The sequence below is a fragment of the Zeus faber genome (assembly GCF_960531495.2).
Source record: "Zeus faber genome assembly, chromosome: 13".
Classification (NCBI taxonomy): Eukaryota; Metazoa; Chordata; class Actinopteri; order Zeiformes; family Zeidae; genus Zeus; species Zeus faber.
In genome coordinates this window covers 5,703,371-5,723,222 of record NC_137198.1, presented here as the reverse complement: position 1 = coordinate 5,723,222, position 19,852 = coordinate 5,703,371, and the positions used below count along the sequence as shown (strand labels likewise).

The following is a 19,852-nucleotide window of genomic DNA, read 5'->3' as shown; positions in this document are numbered from 1 at the left end:
TAAATCGTAATAGGTTAAAAGAACAGAAGGGGCTTATATGACGTTTGGTTATGTAATAGATTTTTAAAAAATGTATTATTTATCATTTATTATAAATTATAAATGTATATTGACAATTGACAATATATATATATTGTCAATTTCTAACGAATATCAATATATAGGTTTATTTCAGGAGGGGGCTAATTAAAGTTTATTTACTGCTCTACAGTGATTGACTGCTTTATCAGCCAATCGGTGTCTCAGGATTCCGGGCTCTTCCAAATACCGCTCTCTGATTGGCTGATTCCCCCGGTCCCGTCAGCCAGCTCAGCTGCTGCTCCGCGGTCAGGCTCAGTCCGCTCAGAGAGCTCCGCCCGGCTGCTTGGACTCCGCCGCTCAGACGACCAACCATGGATGAAATGGAGGAGGAATTAAAATGTCCCGTTTGCGGCTCCTTCTTCAGGGAGCCCATCATCCTGCCCTGCACCCACAACATCTGCCAGGCTTGTGCCCGGAACATTCTGGTCCAGACCCCGGACGCGGAGTCTCCGCAGAGCAGCCGGGCTTCGGGCTCCGGGGTGTCGGACTATGACTACCTGGACCTGGACAAGATGAGCCTGTACAGCGAGGCGGACAGCGGCTACGGCTCCTACGGGGGCTTCGTCAGTACTCCCACCACCCCGTGCCAGAAGTCCCCCAACGGGGTGCGGGTTTTCCCCCCGACGGTCCCGCAGCCTCCGCCGCAGCACCACCTGCTGCAGCATCCCGGCTCCCTGCCTCCCATCCCCCGGAACTCCTGCATCACCTGCCCGCAGTGCCACCGCAGCCTCATCCTGGACGACCGGGGGCTGCGCGGCTTCCCCAAGAACCGGGTCCTGGAGGGGGTGGTGGACCGGTACCAGCAGAGCAAGGCGGCCGCCCTCAAGTGCCAGCTGTGCGAGAAGAGCCCCAAGGAGGCCACGGTGATGTGCGAGCAGTGCGACGTCTTCTACTGCGAGCCCTGCCGCCTGCGGTGCCACCCTCCCCGGGGCCCCCTGGCCAAGCACCGGCTGGTCCCCCCGGCGCAGGGCCGGATCAGCCGCCGCGCGAGCCCCCGGAAAACATCCACCTGCACGGAGCACGAACTGGAGAACATGAGCATGTACTGTGTGCAGTGCAAGATGCCCGTGTGCTACCAGTGTCTGGAGGAAGGGAAACACGGGACGCACGAAGTGAAAGCCCTGGGCGCGATGTGGAAGCTGCACAAGGTAGGTGCGGTGGGAGGTTCGGTTCGGTGGGAGGTTCGGTTCGGTGGGAGGTTCGGTTCGGTGGGCGACTCGGTTCGGTGGGAGGTTCGGTTCGGTGGGAGGTTCGGTTCGGTGGGGCTCTTAATGTCCTGGTGACGAACGCAACAGGTGCTGCGGACCCGTCCGCCCTGCGCCCGAGTCGTCCTCTGTCGGGGTTGTGTTTACGGTGTGTGTTTGAATCCGAGGTCGAGATGGGGGGGGGCGGCACGCACGGTACCCGCACCGCTCCGTTTGCGTCCCGGTGATCCAACTTTATCGGACGGGGCGGAAATGCGCACGTTCCGGTGTCCCCGGTGCGCAAAGCCCCCCCAGAGCGCCCGCGCGTCTCGTTGAAATTCTGCGCACGGATGGAGTGGGTGATCAGGGTGCGGGCCGCCTCCGGGGACGGGGAAACAGTCACAGTTCACACCTGACATCAGCCGCACACGTCCACGGATCACCCCACGGTGGACCCGGCGCGGCGCGTGGAAAGGAAATCCACGCAGGTCTTTATAGGCAAACACACACGGTGGAAACATGGCGCTGCATCCCCTTCTTCTCTAACATGACAGCTGTCTGTACTTACATTAGTATGTGGTGTTGCATCAATATCTAGTACGTAGTTGCATTAATATATTTGCGTTAGTATATACCACATACTAATGCAAATATATGGTATATGATATAAATATAGATATAGTACGCACTGTATACTAATACAAATATATGGTATGTAGTGTGTATATTTATAGATATAGTGTTTAGTACATACTTGTGCAAATAGACTACTGCAACTATAGATTTCATACTAATGAAAATCTAGTACGTATGTAGTCTATAATTGTATAATTGTATATATATATATATATATATATCACATAGTAATGCAAATATGTGGTATACAGTGTGTATATAGATATAGTATGTGCTACATACTAGTGACTATAGATTACATACTAATGCAAATCTAGACATATGTAGTTTGCAGTAGTGTATTTCTATTAGTATATGCCACATACTAATGCAATATATATATATATACTGTATATATCTATATACTGTATATATTGTATATGTGTGTGTGTGTGTGTGTGTGTGTGTGTGTGTTTATATATATATATATATATATATATATATATATATATATATATATATATATATATATATATATATATAACCTCAACCTAATCTCACATACTAATGAAAACATATGGTATACAGTGTATATATATATGGATATACTGTAGTATGTACTACATACTACTGACTATAGATTACATACCATATGTTGTCTATAGGTGCATTAGTGTATTTGGATCAGTGCTCAGTTGCATTAATGGGTCACATGCCCAACTTGCTTTCCCTTGTGATACTGTTTTGGAGGCTGCAGTGGGCAGGGATCCATCACTCCACGGTAGCAGCAGGATGGACATCAGTGAGTGGTGTTTTTCTGCATGTTTTGATCCTCCTCCGCACCGGCAACCCCACCTCCTCCGCTCTGCAGCCGCCCAGAGGATGCAGAGCGAATAGAGAGAGGGAGAGCAACCCACTGAAATACTACAGTCATACCTTACAATATGGAGTTGTTAGATAGTGGATCCATAGCTGGGATCACTCAACTGTACAAATAAGGCATAAGATATCCAAAGCTGTCTGGTCTGCTGAGAAGATCTGAATATCGGGATCTAGATGAAGACACAGTCATAAAAAGTCATGAACATAATGAAATTTCTCTTTGTTCCTTTTTCTTTCGGTCTTTCTCCGTCTTGCTTTTCTTTCTCCTGGTCTCTCTCTCTCTCTCCCTCTCTCTCTCTCTCACTCACACACACGAACACTTTTGTGCCCTCATCCGTCTGTCTCTCACAGAGACAGATGCTCTACTTTCTTTCACATTTTATTGTTCCCTGCCTCTTTTTCTCTCTTCATCACACACACACACACACACACACACACACACACACACACACACACACACACACACACACACACACACACACACACCTTTACCATCGTCACCTCTTCACACCTCTCTATCTGTGTTTTATATTCGTTTGTCCCCCTCTCCTCCTCACGTAAACGCACACACACACACACACACACACACACACACACACACACACACACACACACACACACACACACACGCACACACACGCATACACAAACACGGATACACACAGCAAACCCACACACATTCGTAAATACACCTCCACCATCTCCATCATAATGGCGGAAGAGCACTGGCTGCAATCATCTGCGATCTGAAGCGGCGCGGTGTGTGTCCAAAGGCCCATTAAGTACCCCCCCCCCCTCGATACAGCCGTAAAGGAGGTGGAGATGAGGAGGCGCGCCACCCCCTCACTCTGGCAATTGTAAAAACGATGGGAAAAAAAAAAAAAAAACCCGAAGGGGGCGGATGTTTTACCCACGGCAGAAATTGCCACCGCTTGGAAAAAAATGTGAGCCCCTGTCAGATCCAACACGCGGGGCGGGAGATAAGTGAAGATATTTTTAGAAAGCAGTTGGTGCCACCGGGCACGCCGACAATAGTGCCCCCGTGGAGCCTCCTGCTTGCGCTTTCCGTGGCACCTGTTTATTTCCGGCGCCGTTCTCCGAGGCCTGCCCCCTCCCCCCGTTCCGACCCGTCACGTGAAGCTGTTGCCGGCAGAGCCGCGGCAGATGGCGGTGCCGCGGGGGGGGGGCAACCGGCCTCCTCGCCGACAAACGGCCCTCAAAGCTTTCGGGGGCGGCCCTCGGGCTTTCTCCGCCCTCTGGGGTGGACGCCGATGAGCGTGCATTCCACGTCGCGCTCAATGTGTACATCTGCTGCCTCGTTGCGTCACCCGAATCGATACCGGGGGAAGCACGACGGGGCCGTGCCGCTTTGCAACCCGAGCGCCGCGCCTGGGAACCGCATCGTCCACGCGTATATTTCCACGTCTCCCATTTGGGGACGTGACCCGCTCAGTTTGCCTTCGAATGTTCCCTCTTCCTTTCGGACCAGCGCGGGTTTGGACATTTGAGCTCCCTCTCACATTTTTCAGAGGGTGTTTGACTCATCCCATCTGCCGGGGACAAACAGCGGGCCTCCCGCCTCGGCGGCTTGTTCCACTCCCTTCTCTCTTGTGGAGTTTGACTTCAACCACCTGCCGCCATAGCAACCAATTCCCCCCTCGATGTTGTTCGGCGCAGAGGTCTAAGATGTCTAACGCCATGAGGGATCTGTCCCAGATGCTTTGCTGAATTCCACTTTGTGTGTGTGTGTGTGTGTGTATGAGACTATGAGAGTGTGTGTGTGTGTGTGTGTGTGTGTGTGTGTGCGCGTGTGTGAGTGTTTGTGTGTGTGCGCGCGTGTGAGAGCGTGTGTGTGTGTGTTGCGAGCGTGCGTGTGTGTGCGAGTGTGTGTGTGTGTGCGAGCGTGTGTGTGTCTGTGTGAGTGTGTGTGTGTGCGCGTGTGAGAGCGTGTCATTTTGCTTTCAAGTTCCCGCGTCCAGGCTCACGTCTGCGTGACGTGAATCCGTGAATCCTAACTTTTTGGCCGCCTGGTTTAATGGTTGACCGTTTCCTCACAGGAGATCAACCACCTTGTCTTAACCCCCTACCCTTACCCCCACCCCACCCCCGACACCGTAGCGGGCGGAGGTTTGGGGGACGCCGGTGTGATAGGGCGTGCGCCGCGCTCCGTCCCGTGCCTCTGCCTCTTCCGATTCGCGCAGAGGGGCCTGATGCGGCGACAGGACATCTCCAGTTCATCTCTTCCCGTCACATCACAGGAGGAGAGAAAGCCGGCGGGCCCGCGGCGCGTCACAACAAGGTGAGACGGGACGTCCTCGCGCCAACCGGGTCAGGGTCCGGTGGGGGATTGTTCACGTCGAATTAAAGGCGGAACCAAGGGTGCGTGGGTGCGACGGGGAACAAGGATCGGGTGGCGGGCGGACGGGGCGCCCGCATTTGCAATTCGTCGGCTTCCGCGCGGGGAGAGAGAGAGAGAGAGAGAGAGAGAGAGAGAGAGAGAGAGAGAGAGAGAGAGAGAGAGAGGAGGGAGGGATCGGTCGTCTCCGATAGAGAGAGAGAGAGAGAGAGAGAGAGAGAGAGAGAGCGGGTAAAAGTGATCTTAACCCTGCCCGACCCCTGGGACTTCCCTTTGAGTCGTCATTGAAATCGGTAAATTGGGCGGGCTCCCGGCCGCCCTTTCAAGCCGCCCGGCGTTTGCTCGCCCTTCCGAGAGGGAGAAGGGGGGGCCCCGAAACAAATCAATTAATAATCCCGCCGTTGAGGCACGCCCTGCCTTGGCTTTCGACAGGAATAGCGTCGCGCCGAGTCGAGATTTGCGTGCGCCCTGCAGGAAAATAAATAAATAGATAAATAAATAAATAGATAAATAAAAATCTCTTCCAAGATGCCCCCCCCCAAAAAAAACCCAAGCTAATGAGGACACGCGGAGAAAGCCTCTGTGACAAAAATGAAAGTCCCTGTCTCGAACCTGCGCTGTCGTACTGTCAGGGGGCGGCTGCGGGGGCCCCGGGCTGAAGGGTCCGACAGACACCGCCAGACGCCATCGGCGGGGATCCACGTCCCTCTCCTCGGCCCCGCCGCCCGGCGGACACCGACCCGGTGGGAGACCTGCCTAATTGGGTCTCATTAAAAGGGCGGACGCAGGCGTGTCAGGCGTGTCAGGCCGGAACCCCGCCATCGATCGATCGGAGCTCCCGCCGCCGCCACGACTCGCCGCGCTAACGAGGGGCGGGGGGGGACGCGTCCAAAGCGAGGCCTCCGGGCCGAGAAGCAGCCCCGCTAGATCGCTCGCGGTAGCGGGGCCCGTTTTTTTATTTCCATTTTTTTTTTCTCCGGTTATCAGACGAGATGGAAGGACAAGGGAGTGAAGCTGGCGCGAGGTGTGTAGAGAATGAGATTTCACAGCGGGGCGTCGGCTCTCCGAGAGCCATCTTGGTGATATTTGCCCCTCTAGCTTCCATGTAAAGAGATTAGCAGTGTGAATGATAATGGAAAATGGGATGGATTAGCAGGGATCGCAAAAGAGGGCGAAAAATGGGCCCTAAATGCCCTGGGGGGGGTCCTTGAGCAGCCCACAATGGCTTTTAAGAAGTTTGTTGGATACGGGGAAGGTTCGGCCCCGAAGGGAGGAAGTCAGCGTCCTATTCCCTCTATTGTTCCTCGGTAGGAATTTTTTCATAAAGAAAAAAAAGCCTCTGCTTGTGGAAAGGCGGGGAGCACCTTAATATTGGAACTCGTCTCCCACTCAGCTCTCGCGGAGTGGGAGACGAACGCCTCAGATCTCCGCGCCGCCGAGCCTCCTCCCTGGCCGGCGTCCCCGAAGACACAACGCCTTCCCTTGCAAATAAACGAAAACTAGAAGCAATCAAGGACATTGCATTGTACGATGTGGGTCGACCCTGAGACTGATGCATTAAAAATATGGACAAATATGTAAAATTCAGTAGGATAAAACACTAGGGTCGTTGATCTAAGTGGCCCAATGATGCCATGATGATGACGTCAAATAACGGAGAGCATTTAACATTGTATTATGTCTTATTGACAGTATACACTGTATATGGAGAGTACACTCTATATTGACAACTTTAACAATCAAATCACACGGTGTATATTCATGAAGATGTTGAGCGACATCATGGATCCCCTCATCCTTTCCCTCTTGGAGTAAATCCGTTAAGCGGGGTTCAGGGAATCGATGTTTGTCCCGCGAGATCATCACGGACCCCCGGCCCCCATCACCCTGATCAGTTTGTGACCGCAGGTGTTGATTCGGGGATCGTACGAAGCCTACGTCTCGCCGAAACCACCGAGATTTGCTTTTGCTTGCGCCATGTCACCGCCTTACGCGTCGGTCTGACCCGTTGCGGGGGACTTACCCGCCATGCGGAATCAATGGCAGAATAATAAATAAATAAATAAATAAATAAATAAATAAATAAATAAATAAATAAAATAAACAAAATTAATTGGGAGGATATTTTATTATTTAAATACATGCAGGTCAGTGGTAGCGTTAACACAGTCATCGCTAGCATCTTCCTCATGATAGTACGAGCGTGTGTGTTGCATGCAGTAAGAGTGTGTGTGTGTGTATGTGTGTGTGCGTGCATGTATGTGTGTGCGTGCGTGCTTGTGTGTATGAATGCATTGCCGTTTCCAGGTTAACAGACACGCTTCGTCCAGGGACTGTTGCAACAAAGCTCCTCTCCGTCGCCTCCTCACTCGTCCGTCCTCATGGCAACCAAGGTCCTCTCTACGGGGGGGGGGCGGGAAACCAAAATAATCCACCGGATCCTTTTAGAGAAGGCGCTGCGTGGTGTCCGGATGGACTTCGCCCCCGCGCGACAAAGTCAACTCTTTAAAAATGGCCCGACTTGGCGCATCGGCAGAGGGCCGGCGGGTAGCGACGGCTCCGTCGTTTCGCTGATCGCACGACGGCCTCTGCCGGCTGAATCCCGCGCGGATGAAAATAGAGTGTTTCTGGCCCCATTTCACCGGCGCACTCCCAGGTGTCTGCCGAGCGAGGACACGGTATCTGGCGCAGGGGAAACTGCGGCCGTTTCAAAGCCCTCATTATTTTTGCGGTTTCCGTGTTTCATGTGTGGATAGCAAATGACTCCCTCTGCATTATTGATGGCGGTAGATATAACCGATGAATAATGCAGCAGCCACTTAGGTTTTGCCAGTGGGAGACGGTTTCATATGGGATTGAGTCGAGCGGTGAAGGACGATGGCAAATCCGTCCAAATCTTAATCTCTGAGTGTACGTTTTTTGAAAGCGAGAAAGGATTCCCTAAACAGCGGCGGCCGTCAAATCGCCCACTCGGGAACGCGGATCACGATCCCTTCGGTCCTTTGCCGCAATTGCCACCACTCGCGGCCCCGTTGGTAATAACATAAGAATGGAAGGTAAGTGTTTGGGATTAAAGCCAAAATCACTTTCACGCTCAAACTTTTGGAAGTTTGTCTTCGTTTCTAAGTTGGAAGTTTAAACTGCCGGTTGGCAGCTTGTGGGTATTTAAAACAGTTTTTTTTTGTTTTTTTTTACGCCAATTAAAACAGACATCATAAATGCCATGCGCAAGTACCGCGCCATGCGTAGGACGGGCCGCCCTTTCCCCGATTTCTTAAGAGTTTGCAGAACGTGCAGTTCTTCAGAACGGACATTTAAAATTAACATTGCGTCTTGTTAGACATTGTGTGTCATTATGGGTAGTTAGTCCGACAACAGCCCCAAAATAAAAGCGTGTGAGAGGGACATGGCGTGGTATATAAAAAATAAAAAAAATTCCACTCAAAGCCATCACCTCGGCGCACTTTTTTTTTTTGTCTTCCTTTTAAACGTTTGATAATCCCTCTCCGCCAGGCCTGCTCCTCGATCCGGGTGTGAACGGGTCTGATTTAGAACAGAGCTCCGTGTTCTTTTGCGGCACACACACACGCCGCCCAAAGCGCCGTCATCGACTCACGCTCCGCCTGGACAAAAAGTCAGTTTCAACTAAGTGTCCGGTCAGGTGCTATTTTTGGAAACAATGGAAACAATGGAAACAATGGAAACAATGCGGTCCTATCAAGTGCTGATTGTTCACCGTCGTTCGGGCTTAAATGACACGCCGCTCACACCCGGCCTTTCCACCAGCTGCTTCTGCTCGCTCGGCTTCCTGCGCTACCGTTTGCGGGTCCTTCTAATTCAAAAGGGGCAACCGGGTTCGCTCCCACTGCCGGCACCGGTGCTTCGCAGAGATCGCGTCGGTCCGCCAACAAAGGGAAGTGGTCGGCGGTGGAATTTCCCTTCAAAACACCGACTGCATCATCAACCGTCAAATAATTGACCGTCTCCTGACCGCCGCGTCAGGCTTCTAAACCTGTTTCCCGATCTGACGGCGAGGCTCTGTCAGAAGGTAACTCAAATATCACGGCGATGGAGTGGAATTATGTTCCGTGCAACACTACTTCATGCCTGACATTTGAAAAAGGGGGCAGTGGCTGAGGAGGGCGAAAGGTTGCCGGTTTCGATCTCCAGCTCCTCCTGGTAGCGTGCTGATGTGTCCTTGAGCAAGACACTTAACTGCCTAACTGCTCCCCGGGCGCCGCTACACGGCAGCCCACGGCTCCTAGATACGTCAGTTACGGGGATGGGTGAACGCAGAGAAATTGCAAATTTCCCCGTGGTGGGACTTATAAAGGGACAGGGCTGAAAATCACAGGACCTAACAGCGGGGCCGTTTGGTTTTTCCCTGGGTGGCAGCGTGGCTCGTGGAAAGTAGGTTGTGGGAACTGCAAAGGCTCTCCGCGCTGAAGTGACGCCCTCCGGGGTGCACTCCAAACAGCAGGCGTTTCTGTAGATGTAGTTGTGTTTAATTAGCCGTTGAAGGAATATTCATTTTCTTCTGAGGGCTTAGCAGTGACACTACACCTGCCCCCGCCCCCCCTGCCTCTGCCACACGCGTCGTCGTCCTACTGGAGCAGTTTTGTTTTTTTTTGTTGTTTTTTTTTAATCCAAATTGGCTTTGACGCCTCTCTGACATCCCTGCTTCCCCGTGACAGATCGGCCCGTTCGCTGGGTGAAGCTCGCAGGATTGCCCCGGAGCTGCTGGTGAATTATTCATGGCGGCACGTGTTCCCACTCAGCTTAATTACCAAGATGATTAGTGAGCCAAATAGTAGGAAGTGGGAACATCCTGAGGGCCCCCCCGTGTCCCAAATCCAGAAACCCGGATTCGAGCTCGTTCCAAACATCCCGACGTACCTCCTCTCTGATGTCCCTGATGTCGCCCGGCGTTTTCGTTCGGCTCTTCCCTGGAAGAGATGGCTTCCATCTCTCCCGGGGGGGGGGGGACGGCGCAAAAGTCGCGCTGCATCGACGGGAATCGGAGGGGTCGCGGCCGGGAACCGCGGGGGAGGTAAATGCCATGCACGACGAGCGGTGGCTGACAGCGGCGGTCGATCAAACCCCAGGAGTTCGGGTGACGGAGATCTCCTCGTCGCCGGACGTCGCAGGGAGTCAAGAAAAGGTCTCTGAACGATAGGACGGGCACCGATGACACACCCCACCCCCTCAATTCTGGAGCATGACCCAGGACCAAAAAGATGTTACTCTGAAGACACGGTGTTGGTAAAAGGCTGGTGCATGCCTGTCTTTGCGTCAATTCGCAGGGGTAAACTGCGCCGCCGGGCACCGCGGCGCACGCGCAGACTTTCGGGTCGCGCGAGAACACCCGGGATGGAGTTGTGAATATGCAAGTAACTCTCGTGGTCCCCGAGGAGACGTGGGGCTGAATGTTCTCTCCTTCCCGTGATCCGTTCCCCCCGGTCGTCCAACCAAAGCAAACGCGCCGGCGCCCGTCGGGCTCTTGGGTCTCGATATATATGTCGTCACTGGCTTTGAACAAGGTATGGCCGGTATGGCTTTTAATACCCTTAGTCACATGGTTCTGATCAACGCGTCTTGTTTTCGATACGAGGTTCGGCAATATTGTAAATAGATCTTTTTGGATAAAGAATACATTCTAAGTAGAAGCCGCATTTGCACAGCGGCTTCTCACAGGTTTACAGCTGCGGTTGTCCTTCATGGTCAACTGACCCTATGCGTGTGTCGTGAACGAGGCCCAATTATTGACTGCAACCCATTTTTCTTCATTAGCGGTATGCTATTGCGTGCCATTGCCCTGATGAATTGAACAATTTAAGGATCAATATGTTTATTTCCACTGTTGCACCTTAATGCACCGGTTCATTACCTGAAGGTCTGGCTCCGTTTGCGTTGTCCCCGCACCGGGTGGTTCGGGCTTTTGCTGACTCTGTTTTGTTTGCACTGTACGGTTCGAGGCTTTTGCATCGCATATATTTTAAGACTGTTTTTTCGGGGTGTGTATTTTGGGATTTACTGACAGTGTCAGTAGATCCGCAACTATCCACACACAGCTCCCCCACTCCATGCCAAAGTGGGCATTTCCATATGGCGGCCTGCTGGGCACACAGCGCTGCCATCTTACCAAGAAAGGAGCAAAGGCGCAAGGATCCTCATAGGGCAATACTTTTCATTCCGAAGACAGGCGCAAATAGTATGTCAATGGTTGTGTCATGGTTAATCGACTGGTCAGGTCAACTTTCTTTTCCGGTTCACTTTGTCAGGAAAACACTTTGCATTGAGTCGACTGGCGGCGGTGTTCCTTCCTCGTTTGTAGTCAACTCTCCTCCTGACTGTCATCAAGGGTGGGCCAATATGGCCAGAATATCATATCACAATATAGTTCGTTGGTATTTGGATTTTTAAGGAAGAAATGAAAGTGTCATAACATATGTGACCCACCGCAGCAAAACCCGCATTGTCTAAAATGTCCAGGGGCAGCCAAATAAGTCGAAAAAACCTTTCTAGAAGGAAAATTAGATTTTTCCCAGATTCATGATCCTTTGTGTTTGTTTGTTTTTTGTTTTTTTATCTCAACGTATTTTCAAAACCGAGTTTGATTTATAAATAGTAGAAATATGTTAAGGCCGTGGAGGTAAATATTCCCGTTAGATGACATGGGGAAACGCAGTTCACTTACCGAGACGCTGAACACCACCGAACGCCGATCGATGGCTTCCTTTAAAGCGAGCGTCCGGGTGAAGATCATTCCCCCGTGTCCCATGTGATGTCAAGTCACAATGTGGGACCGTTTTGACAGAGTTCAACCTTTTTAAATCTCACGTGTTTTTACACACACTCTGAAAACTTTGAGGGTGATTATCTCAGAATCACAGTTCGCCGCACCCTCGTCATTGACGAGCCATAGCTTTAAAGATATTTGCTTTGCACAAGTGACACCTTGTTTCGAAGCTCTGATCCTCCACTCTCAAATGACGCGAAAAAAAAAAAAAAAAAAGCGAAACGGCGCCAAAAGCACCCAAAATTGGTGGAGGGTCACAGATGATGATAGAAAACGACAAGCAGGTGTGCGTTCAGGGACACTGTCCACGGGCCGTGCTGGCAGCCTCGGAGAGAAAAGCCTCTCCCTGTCCTTATGTCACCCAGCGTGACCTGGTTCTGAGGGCCGTGCGAGGCAGGCTCCTCCAACCGCGGCTGCGGAAAAACGCCTGCGGACCATCCGACGCTTTTCACTTTATTAGCTTTGGCAGAGGGACTCTGCTCCGCTGCTCCACACACACACACACACACACACACACACACACACACACACACACACACACACACACACACACACACACACTACACACTGTCAATAGGTCAAAGAATGCCCATCGCGCGATAAGAGAGGGGGAGAGATGAGAAAACCCGGAGAAAAATGAAACAATCTCGAAAGCGTGCGAGCGCGACGGAGCGATATCTTGTGAAAGCCGCGACGTCCCGGAGAACGCGTTGGAACGGCTCGGGCGCGGCCGACGGGATCTCCGGGCCACGGCGGCTCCTCGGCGATTCGGCCGGGGTGCGGCTGATTGGTTTTGAAGATCCTGAACGGGTCCCCGTCAAGGAGGAGCGACCTCAGAAAACGAGGACGATCCGGTGGGGGGGGCCCCCGGGCAGACGCGGGGGTTTGAATTGGGCTGGGAGTGCGTCTTTGATGTCACGCCTGAGAAATGTCTTTCCACTGCAAAGACAAAAGATGAGAAAATCCTCAAATGTAGTTTTCCGTTCTATCATTTTCCCAAAATCAAATAACAATAATATGAAACCGAACAGTCTCAAGCCGTGGTGGTGACCGGTTTGATTTGCTATCGTTTGAATTCCAATTGAACCTTAAATGCTGACATTTATGCCTAAATGATAATAAGTTAGTAATAACACTTGGTGGTTCAACCTCCTTGTTGGCTTCTTTCCATCCTGCTTCGGCGTTTAATCCACATCTCGGCGGACGGGAAGCCCGGTTCTGAGCCGACGAGCACACCGCCCTGCACACCGCCCTGGAAGTTTACATTTGGTCTTTGCTCAGCTGTCGCCGGCTCAGCCGCTCCCACGGCGACTTTAGACCTCGGCGGCGTTGGGCGGCAGCTGTCACGGTTTCCCAAACGCTGGTGTCAAAGGTCCCCGGTCCACCCTGGCGGACGGATTCCCGCTTGGCCGCCTCACGTCAGATTCCGGGACTGTGTCTGCGTTGTTTTTCCGCCGAATCAGCTGGTTTCTCCGTCGTCGTTTTTGTATTTATTTTTTTACTGCTGTTTTATTTATTTATTTTATTGTTTTTCGGGGGGGGGGGGGGGTGGAAACCCTCCCAGCGGACAATAAGCCCCTTGACTCCGCCGCTGCAGGGCCCGCTCAGCCGGCCGGGGCTCCCAGAGGGCGGCGGGTCGGGGCGTGGGGGTCGGGTGTTCTCACAACCCCTCTGCTCCGCGGCGCAGCCCGCCCCCCCCCCCACCCCTCAATCCCCGCTGTCCAAACAGCACCGCGCACATCTTCGGCCGCGGAATTTCCTGTAATGTGCACTGTGCGCACTTCCCCTCGCCCGGGGCCGGATTGGCAGGCACAAAACGATCCAAATATGCGGCGGCGAAGGAAAAAAAAAGAAAAAAAAAGAGCTTGTATCGTTCACATGTCGTCTTTTTATTATTAATGGGAAATGCCGACGCCATCTGTGTTCGCCACCAGGAATCACAATCACAATCGTGTTCGCTGTCAGAAACGTGCTCCATCTTAAAAATGCTAATTGGGGGCTGAGCAGAGCTTTTGTCAGCCTGGGGGAAATATACTGCGTGGGTTGGATCATCTGGCTGGGTTCTCTATATGCGGCTTTTTCCTTTTCAGCCAAACTTCAGCTTGAATGTACCGTCTTTTGGCAAATGTTCTTTGTTTGCCCCTTTTTGGGAACGGGCCCAATCGAATAGTTGCACCTACCGTACTTGGATTTCATCTTTGGCTCAACAATGACACCCAAACCGACGGCCAAAAACGCTTTGCATTGGTCTTCCGCCAGACTGGCAACGGGTCGGACCGGTCAGGGACGGTTCATCCACACAGGCCCAACATACGGAGCCGTTATTCAAATCGAATGCGCTACGGGTAGGGAAAAAACCTACACAGTATGCCTTGAATTCCTCCATAAAAAAATTGCAAAGTTTGGGGTGAGTGGAGCGCGGAAGGGCCATGGGATGCACATTCTGAGCACGCCTCCTGCCTTGTCCTCTCCTCTGCAGGGCCAGCTCTCCCAGGCGCTCAACGGCCTCTCGGACCGAGCCACGGAGGCCAAGGAGTTCCTGGTCCAGCTGAAAAACATGGTGCAACACATCCAGGTGGGGTCGCGCAAACACATTCGCACGCGCATCCGCCCCAAAAACATCCAAATGTTCCCAGGTTCCATCCATGTGACGGGCTTTCGAGAGTTCCATTTTCGGAGTTTCCATCAGATTGTAAAATGTATTATTAACTACTCAATTTCTTGTTCCAGTGTTCAGTGTTACTAAATGTCTCAAGATGGTAGATGTCTATTATTTCACTCCGATAGGCTCAAACATTATTCTTGAGCTGTTTGTACTTATATATACAGTATTTTGCATGTACATATTTGTGGATTTAGTCCTCTTACACTGTACTTCATGTTTACCACTGAGCTGCATCGGACTGTCGGGAGAACCATCGTATCTTTATCTTTATCTGAACGTATACCACGATAGCATAGCGTGTGTCAGGAACAAAAAAGATGATTCAATATTTAATCACAATTATTCATATGCAATAATGCGTGATACAGTCATTGTTAAATCACCACTGTTCAAGGATGTCGATTCAACCCTCTGGTGATAGCAGTGAAATATAGGGACCCCTCATGAGAATACTCCCAAATACAGAAATTGGACACCAAGCGCTCAAAATTAAATTATTAAAGTGTTAAATAATTGTGTGAATCAATAATTGAATGTGTATTCCATAAAAACATTGCAATTATCATTAGAAATATTTCATAAGAGACATTTTCACAAGAAAAATGGCGTTTTTCATAATAACAGGCTTCATTTCTCAGTCGTAATTCCTAATTCCTTCTTTACGGGGAAAAAATGCACATTTATTCTCAAAATGGCTTTTACTAAATATCCCAAATGATAATTGTAATGGGTTCACGCAATAATAAAATTAAATGATACAGATTTGTTGAATTATGTAGTGATTCTCTGACTTTTTTCTGACACGTATTCGTCAGTGATGGTTTTGTAACGACCCCAAACCATCGTTCTGACCCTGGAGGTATACGAGCGGGGGCTTTGTGCTGGTGCTGCCGGGTTGCCAGTTCAGTCAGCGGCGTTTTGCCGTTCACATCTGGCAACCCCCGATACCCTCGAAGCGGCGCTTGGGCTTGATCATCCCTCCGGGTTTTGAGGGTGAGTGTTTATTAATGTTGTGTGGTGCTCAAGGAAGGCACCTGTTGTCGCTTTGCGCGGCGGCAACGTGCAGTTGCCATGGCGACTTCACTCTGATTTGATCCCTCCTTTTGCGATTGAAGCGGTCGGAGATGAGACGCGGAACGTGGGGGGGGGAGAAAAAAAGCCCGGGCGCGGGCGGAAGGATACGCACCAGAAAGGCGCTGCGCCCAAAAGGGAGAACTTAATTGAAGCGTTTTAAAAAGATGAATCACGGCGAAGGGGTCAAAACAAAAAGTCACATTCTCACGGCGAGAAAAGAAAGCGCATGTCGGAACAACGCGAGAGAATATAAAATTAAAAAAAGGACTTCCTAGTGGTGAAAAGCAAGTGAGTCATCAGAATAGATCGGCTTTATACCGATCCTTTTTTATAGCCACTCATTTGAGAAGAATGTGCTATAACCATTCCATGAAAAAACAAAACAATGTTACATTACATAACTTAAATTGAAGCTCCATTCACCCTCCTGACACCCTGTGTGTGTGTGTGTGTGTGTGTGTGTGTGTGTGTGTGTGTGTGTGTGTGTGTGTGCGTGCGCGTGCACGCGTGTGTGTGCCCTGCAGGAGAACGGCGTGGAGTTTGAAGCCTGCCTGGTGGCGCAGTGCGACGCCCTGATCGACGCCCTGAACCGCCGCAAAGCCCAGCTGCTGTCTCGCGTCAACAAGGAGCACGAGCACAAACTGAAGGTGAAAGGTCGCGACCCCGACACAGGCCCGAGCTTTACCCCTACCCGCAAGGCATTTAGCCAAACACAAATAAAGCTTTGAAGGTCGGGTGTGGTGAGAGGGATGGACGCTTCCATCCAGCACAATGCATCATCACTCGAGGATAAATTTGTCAAATCCGGAATTTCACCAGTATGAACGGCTGCACCGGGGTCGGACTGTAACGTTGGCTGGTACCGGCAGCTTTGAACCCGGAAGCACGACGAACCCGCTACAAATAGGCGACTGACAACTTTCCCATCGCCGGGAGAAATGCCGTTTGGTTTTTTTCCGGCGCGTCACGTCCGAGGTCGCGACGACGTGGGAAAAGGGCCGTGGCGTGGTGCCGCTGTGAGCGGGAGTAAAACAGTAGAGGAGGCAGCAACTTAAACAAACAACCACATTAAACTGTAAAACTTGGAAAAAAAAAAGGTATTTTGGGCCGTTCAAAAGAATGGGCTCTTTCATGAACGAACCAACGCCGCAGTAGAAGCAGCGTGGAGCACCGGTCGCCGACACCATGGAGTATCCATTCGTAGGCTGCTGGTAGAGCCGATTAAAACCTGGGTGTTTTATTTATTTATTTATTTGTTTGTTTGTTTGTTTATTTATTTATTTGTTTTTTGTTTTAGTTTTTTTAATATATATTTTATGTATTTAAAAAAAAAATATATATATATATATATATTGGTTTTTTTTTAAATATATATATATATATACACACACACATATATAAATATATATAACCTGGGTCTATTGCTGGGTTGTTTGCCCCGGGACATTCCTTTCCCACTAGTGACAAAATGCCGATTGTTAGCGGTTCCCAGGTTTTTGGTGCAGTTGGAACGCGGCATAAGTCAACAGGCAAGGTCAACGGAGGCAGCTCAGGCAAACAAATCCGACGAGGCGCAGGCAGGGAATCCCAGGTCCAGGAAGCCGGCGAGCAGGGTCCACAACAGGCAGGTCAGGAATAAACAGGACCGGATAACGCCGCAAGGCTCGGCCAAAGGCACAAGACAACCAGGCGGCGAACGAAGGGAAGGGGACCGGTGCATATGCGGCGGGGCTGATGAGGGGTGGAGCTGCAGGTGAGGGGACGGGCAGGGAAACCGAGGTGACCGCATGGCAAGATGGAGGCGACAGGGTCCGACAGGAGAGCCGGCGACAGCACGAAATAACCACGACCCAGATGCAGTGAAGGTGTAAATACGTAATAGAATAAGGTTTGCCCAGTTGCCCCGGGCAACCGGATTTCGACCGTTGTCAACCGTCTGGTGCCGTCTGCCTGCCTCGTTGTCAACCTCTTTTTATGCGTACTTAAAAAAACTAAAAAAACATGCGGGTCCTAAGTGTGAAACCAGTGAGAATATGGATTATGATTATACAGGATATTAAACGATTGAAACTCGGCGACTGTTGGCACCACCCCCGGCTCAATAGTTGGGCCGTGGAGCAAGGGGCTGGACACCTTCTCGGGGCCGTTCGCGAGCGCGACGACTGTCGACGGCACCTCCCGGCACGGACGCGGGCGGACAGGAAGCGCTTCGAAGGGAGCCCGTTGGCGGTCGCGTCGCCGCTGTTCCAAGGGAGCAAGGCGCTCGACTTGTTTATCCTTTGTCCTCCGTCGCCTTCCATCCTCCGCCCGTTGAGCCCGTTGTTTCGGCGTTTGTCTCGCCGTGGGGCACGCTTCCAATGTCGGAGCGATTAGGGTGGTTGACGCCCCCTGCGGGAGCGCCGCGCACGCTGGATGTGGGAGCGGGCAAAACGCGCAAAGCGATAGAGCGGGGGAGGACGGGTGGAGGCGGAGGCGGTGGAGATAGGTGGAGGTGGGGGGAGGAGGGCGGAGGCGATACGTTTGTGCTGTACAGCGTCCAATTTCATGCCCGGGTGGTCTGTAGAATTAAGGTTCCTCACACGTAGGTGGGTGGAGCGGTGCAGCATGTGCAGGTCAGACTTACGAGAGCGCAGGGACACCGCACGGCGCATGAATTGTGCTTAGGTGGGGCTAGATGGGGGTAGATGGAGCTAGATGGAGCTAGATGGTGTTCAGATGGGGCTAGATGGTGCTAGATGGGGCTAGATGGAGCTAGATGGAGCTAGATGGGGCTGGATGGTGCTAGATGGGGCTAGATGGAGTTAGATGGAGCTAGATGGAGCTAGATGGGGCTAGATGGTGCTAGATGGGGCTAGATGGAGTTAGATGGAGCTAGATGGAGCTAGATGGGGCTAGATGGTGCTAAATGGGGCTAGATGGAGTTAGACGGAGCTAGATGGAGCTAGATGGGGCTAGATGGTGCTAGATGGAGCTAGATGGATTTAGATGTGGCTAGATGAAGCTAGATGGAGCTAGATTGGACTAGATGGTGCTAGATGGTGCTAGATTGGACTAGATGGAGTTAGATGTGGCTAGATGAAGCTAGATGGAGCTAGATGGTGCTAGATGGGGCTAGATGGAGCTAGATGGAGCCAGATGGTGCTAGATGGGGCTAGATGGAGTTAGATGGAGCTAGATGGAGCTAGATGGGGCTAGATGGTGCTAAATGGGGCTAGATGGAGTTAGACGGAGCTAGATGGAGCTAGATGGGGCTAGATGGAGTTAGACGGAGTTAGACGGAGCTAGACGGAGTTAGATGGGGCTAGATGGAGTTAGACGCCGCTAGATGGTGCTAGATGGGGCTAGATGGAGTTAGACGGAGCTAGATGGTGCTAGATGGGGCTAGATGGAGTTAGACGGAGCTAGATGGAGCTAGATGGAGCTAGATGGGGCTAGATGGTGCTAGATGGGGCTAGATGGAGTTAGATGGGGCTAGATGGAGTTAGACGGTGCTAGATGGTGCTAGATGGGGCTAGATGGAGTTAGACGGAGCTAGATGGTGCTAGATGGGGCTAGATGGAGTTAGACGGAGCTAGATGGAGCTAGATGGAGCTAGATGGGGCTAGATGGTGCTAGATGGGGCTAGATGGAGTTAGATGGAGCTAGATGGAGCTAGATGGGGCTAGATGGAGCTAGATGGGGCTAGATGGAGTTAGACGGAGCTAGATGGAGCTAGATGGGGCTAGATGGTGCTAGATGGAGCTAGATGGATTTAGATGTGGCTAGATGAAGCTAGATGGAGCTAGATTGGGCTAGATGGTGCTAGATGGTGCTAGATGGAGCTAGATGGAGTTAGATGTGGCTAGATGAAGCTAGATGGAGCTAGATGGTGCTAGATGGGGCTAGATGGGGCTAGATGGAGCTAGATGGAGCCAGATGGTGCTAGATGGGGCTAGATGGAGTTAGACGGAGCTAGATCGGGCTAGATGGAGATAGATGGAGCTAGATGGGGCTAGATGGAGTTAGACGGAGTTAGACGGAGCTAGACGGAGTTAGATGGGGCTAGATGGAGTTAGACGGCGCTAGATGGTGCTAGATGGGGCTAGATGGAGTTAGACGGAGCTAGATGGTGCTAGATGGGGCTAGATGGAGTTAGACGGAGCTAGATGGAGCTAGATGGAGCTAGATGGGGCTAGATGGTGCTAGATGGGGCTAGA

At 51.5% G+C, this 19,852-nt stretch overlaps 1 protein-coding gene across 9 annotated transcripts in view; it reads left to right on the top strand.

Annotated features, from left to right (window-relative positions):
- Positions 1-392: 392 nt before the first annotated feature.
- Positions 393-19,852, top strand: part of trim9 (tripartite motif containing 9) — a gene marked incomplete at its 5' end in the record, with an annotated part of 36,417 nt that continues 16,957 nt past the window's right edge. For 6 of the 9 annotated variants that reach the window (XM_080011733.1, XM_080011731.1, XM_080011730.1 and 3 more), the window contains 3 exons: positions 393-1,229; positions 14,397-14,492; positions 16,181-16,303. In XM_080011733.1, the coding sequence (XP_079867859.1) occupies positions 393-1,229; positions 14,397-14,492; positions 16,181-16,303 (1,056 nt within the window). The remainder of the gene's footprint in view (positions 1,230-14,396; positions 14,493-16,180; positions 16,304-19,852) is intronic. The other 3 variants (XM_080011734.1, XM_080011732.1, XM_080011729.1) reach the window with 2 other exon arrangements.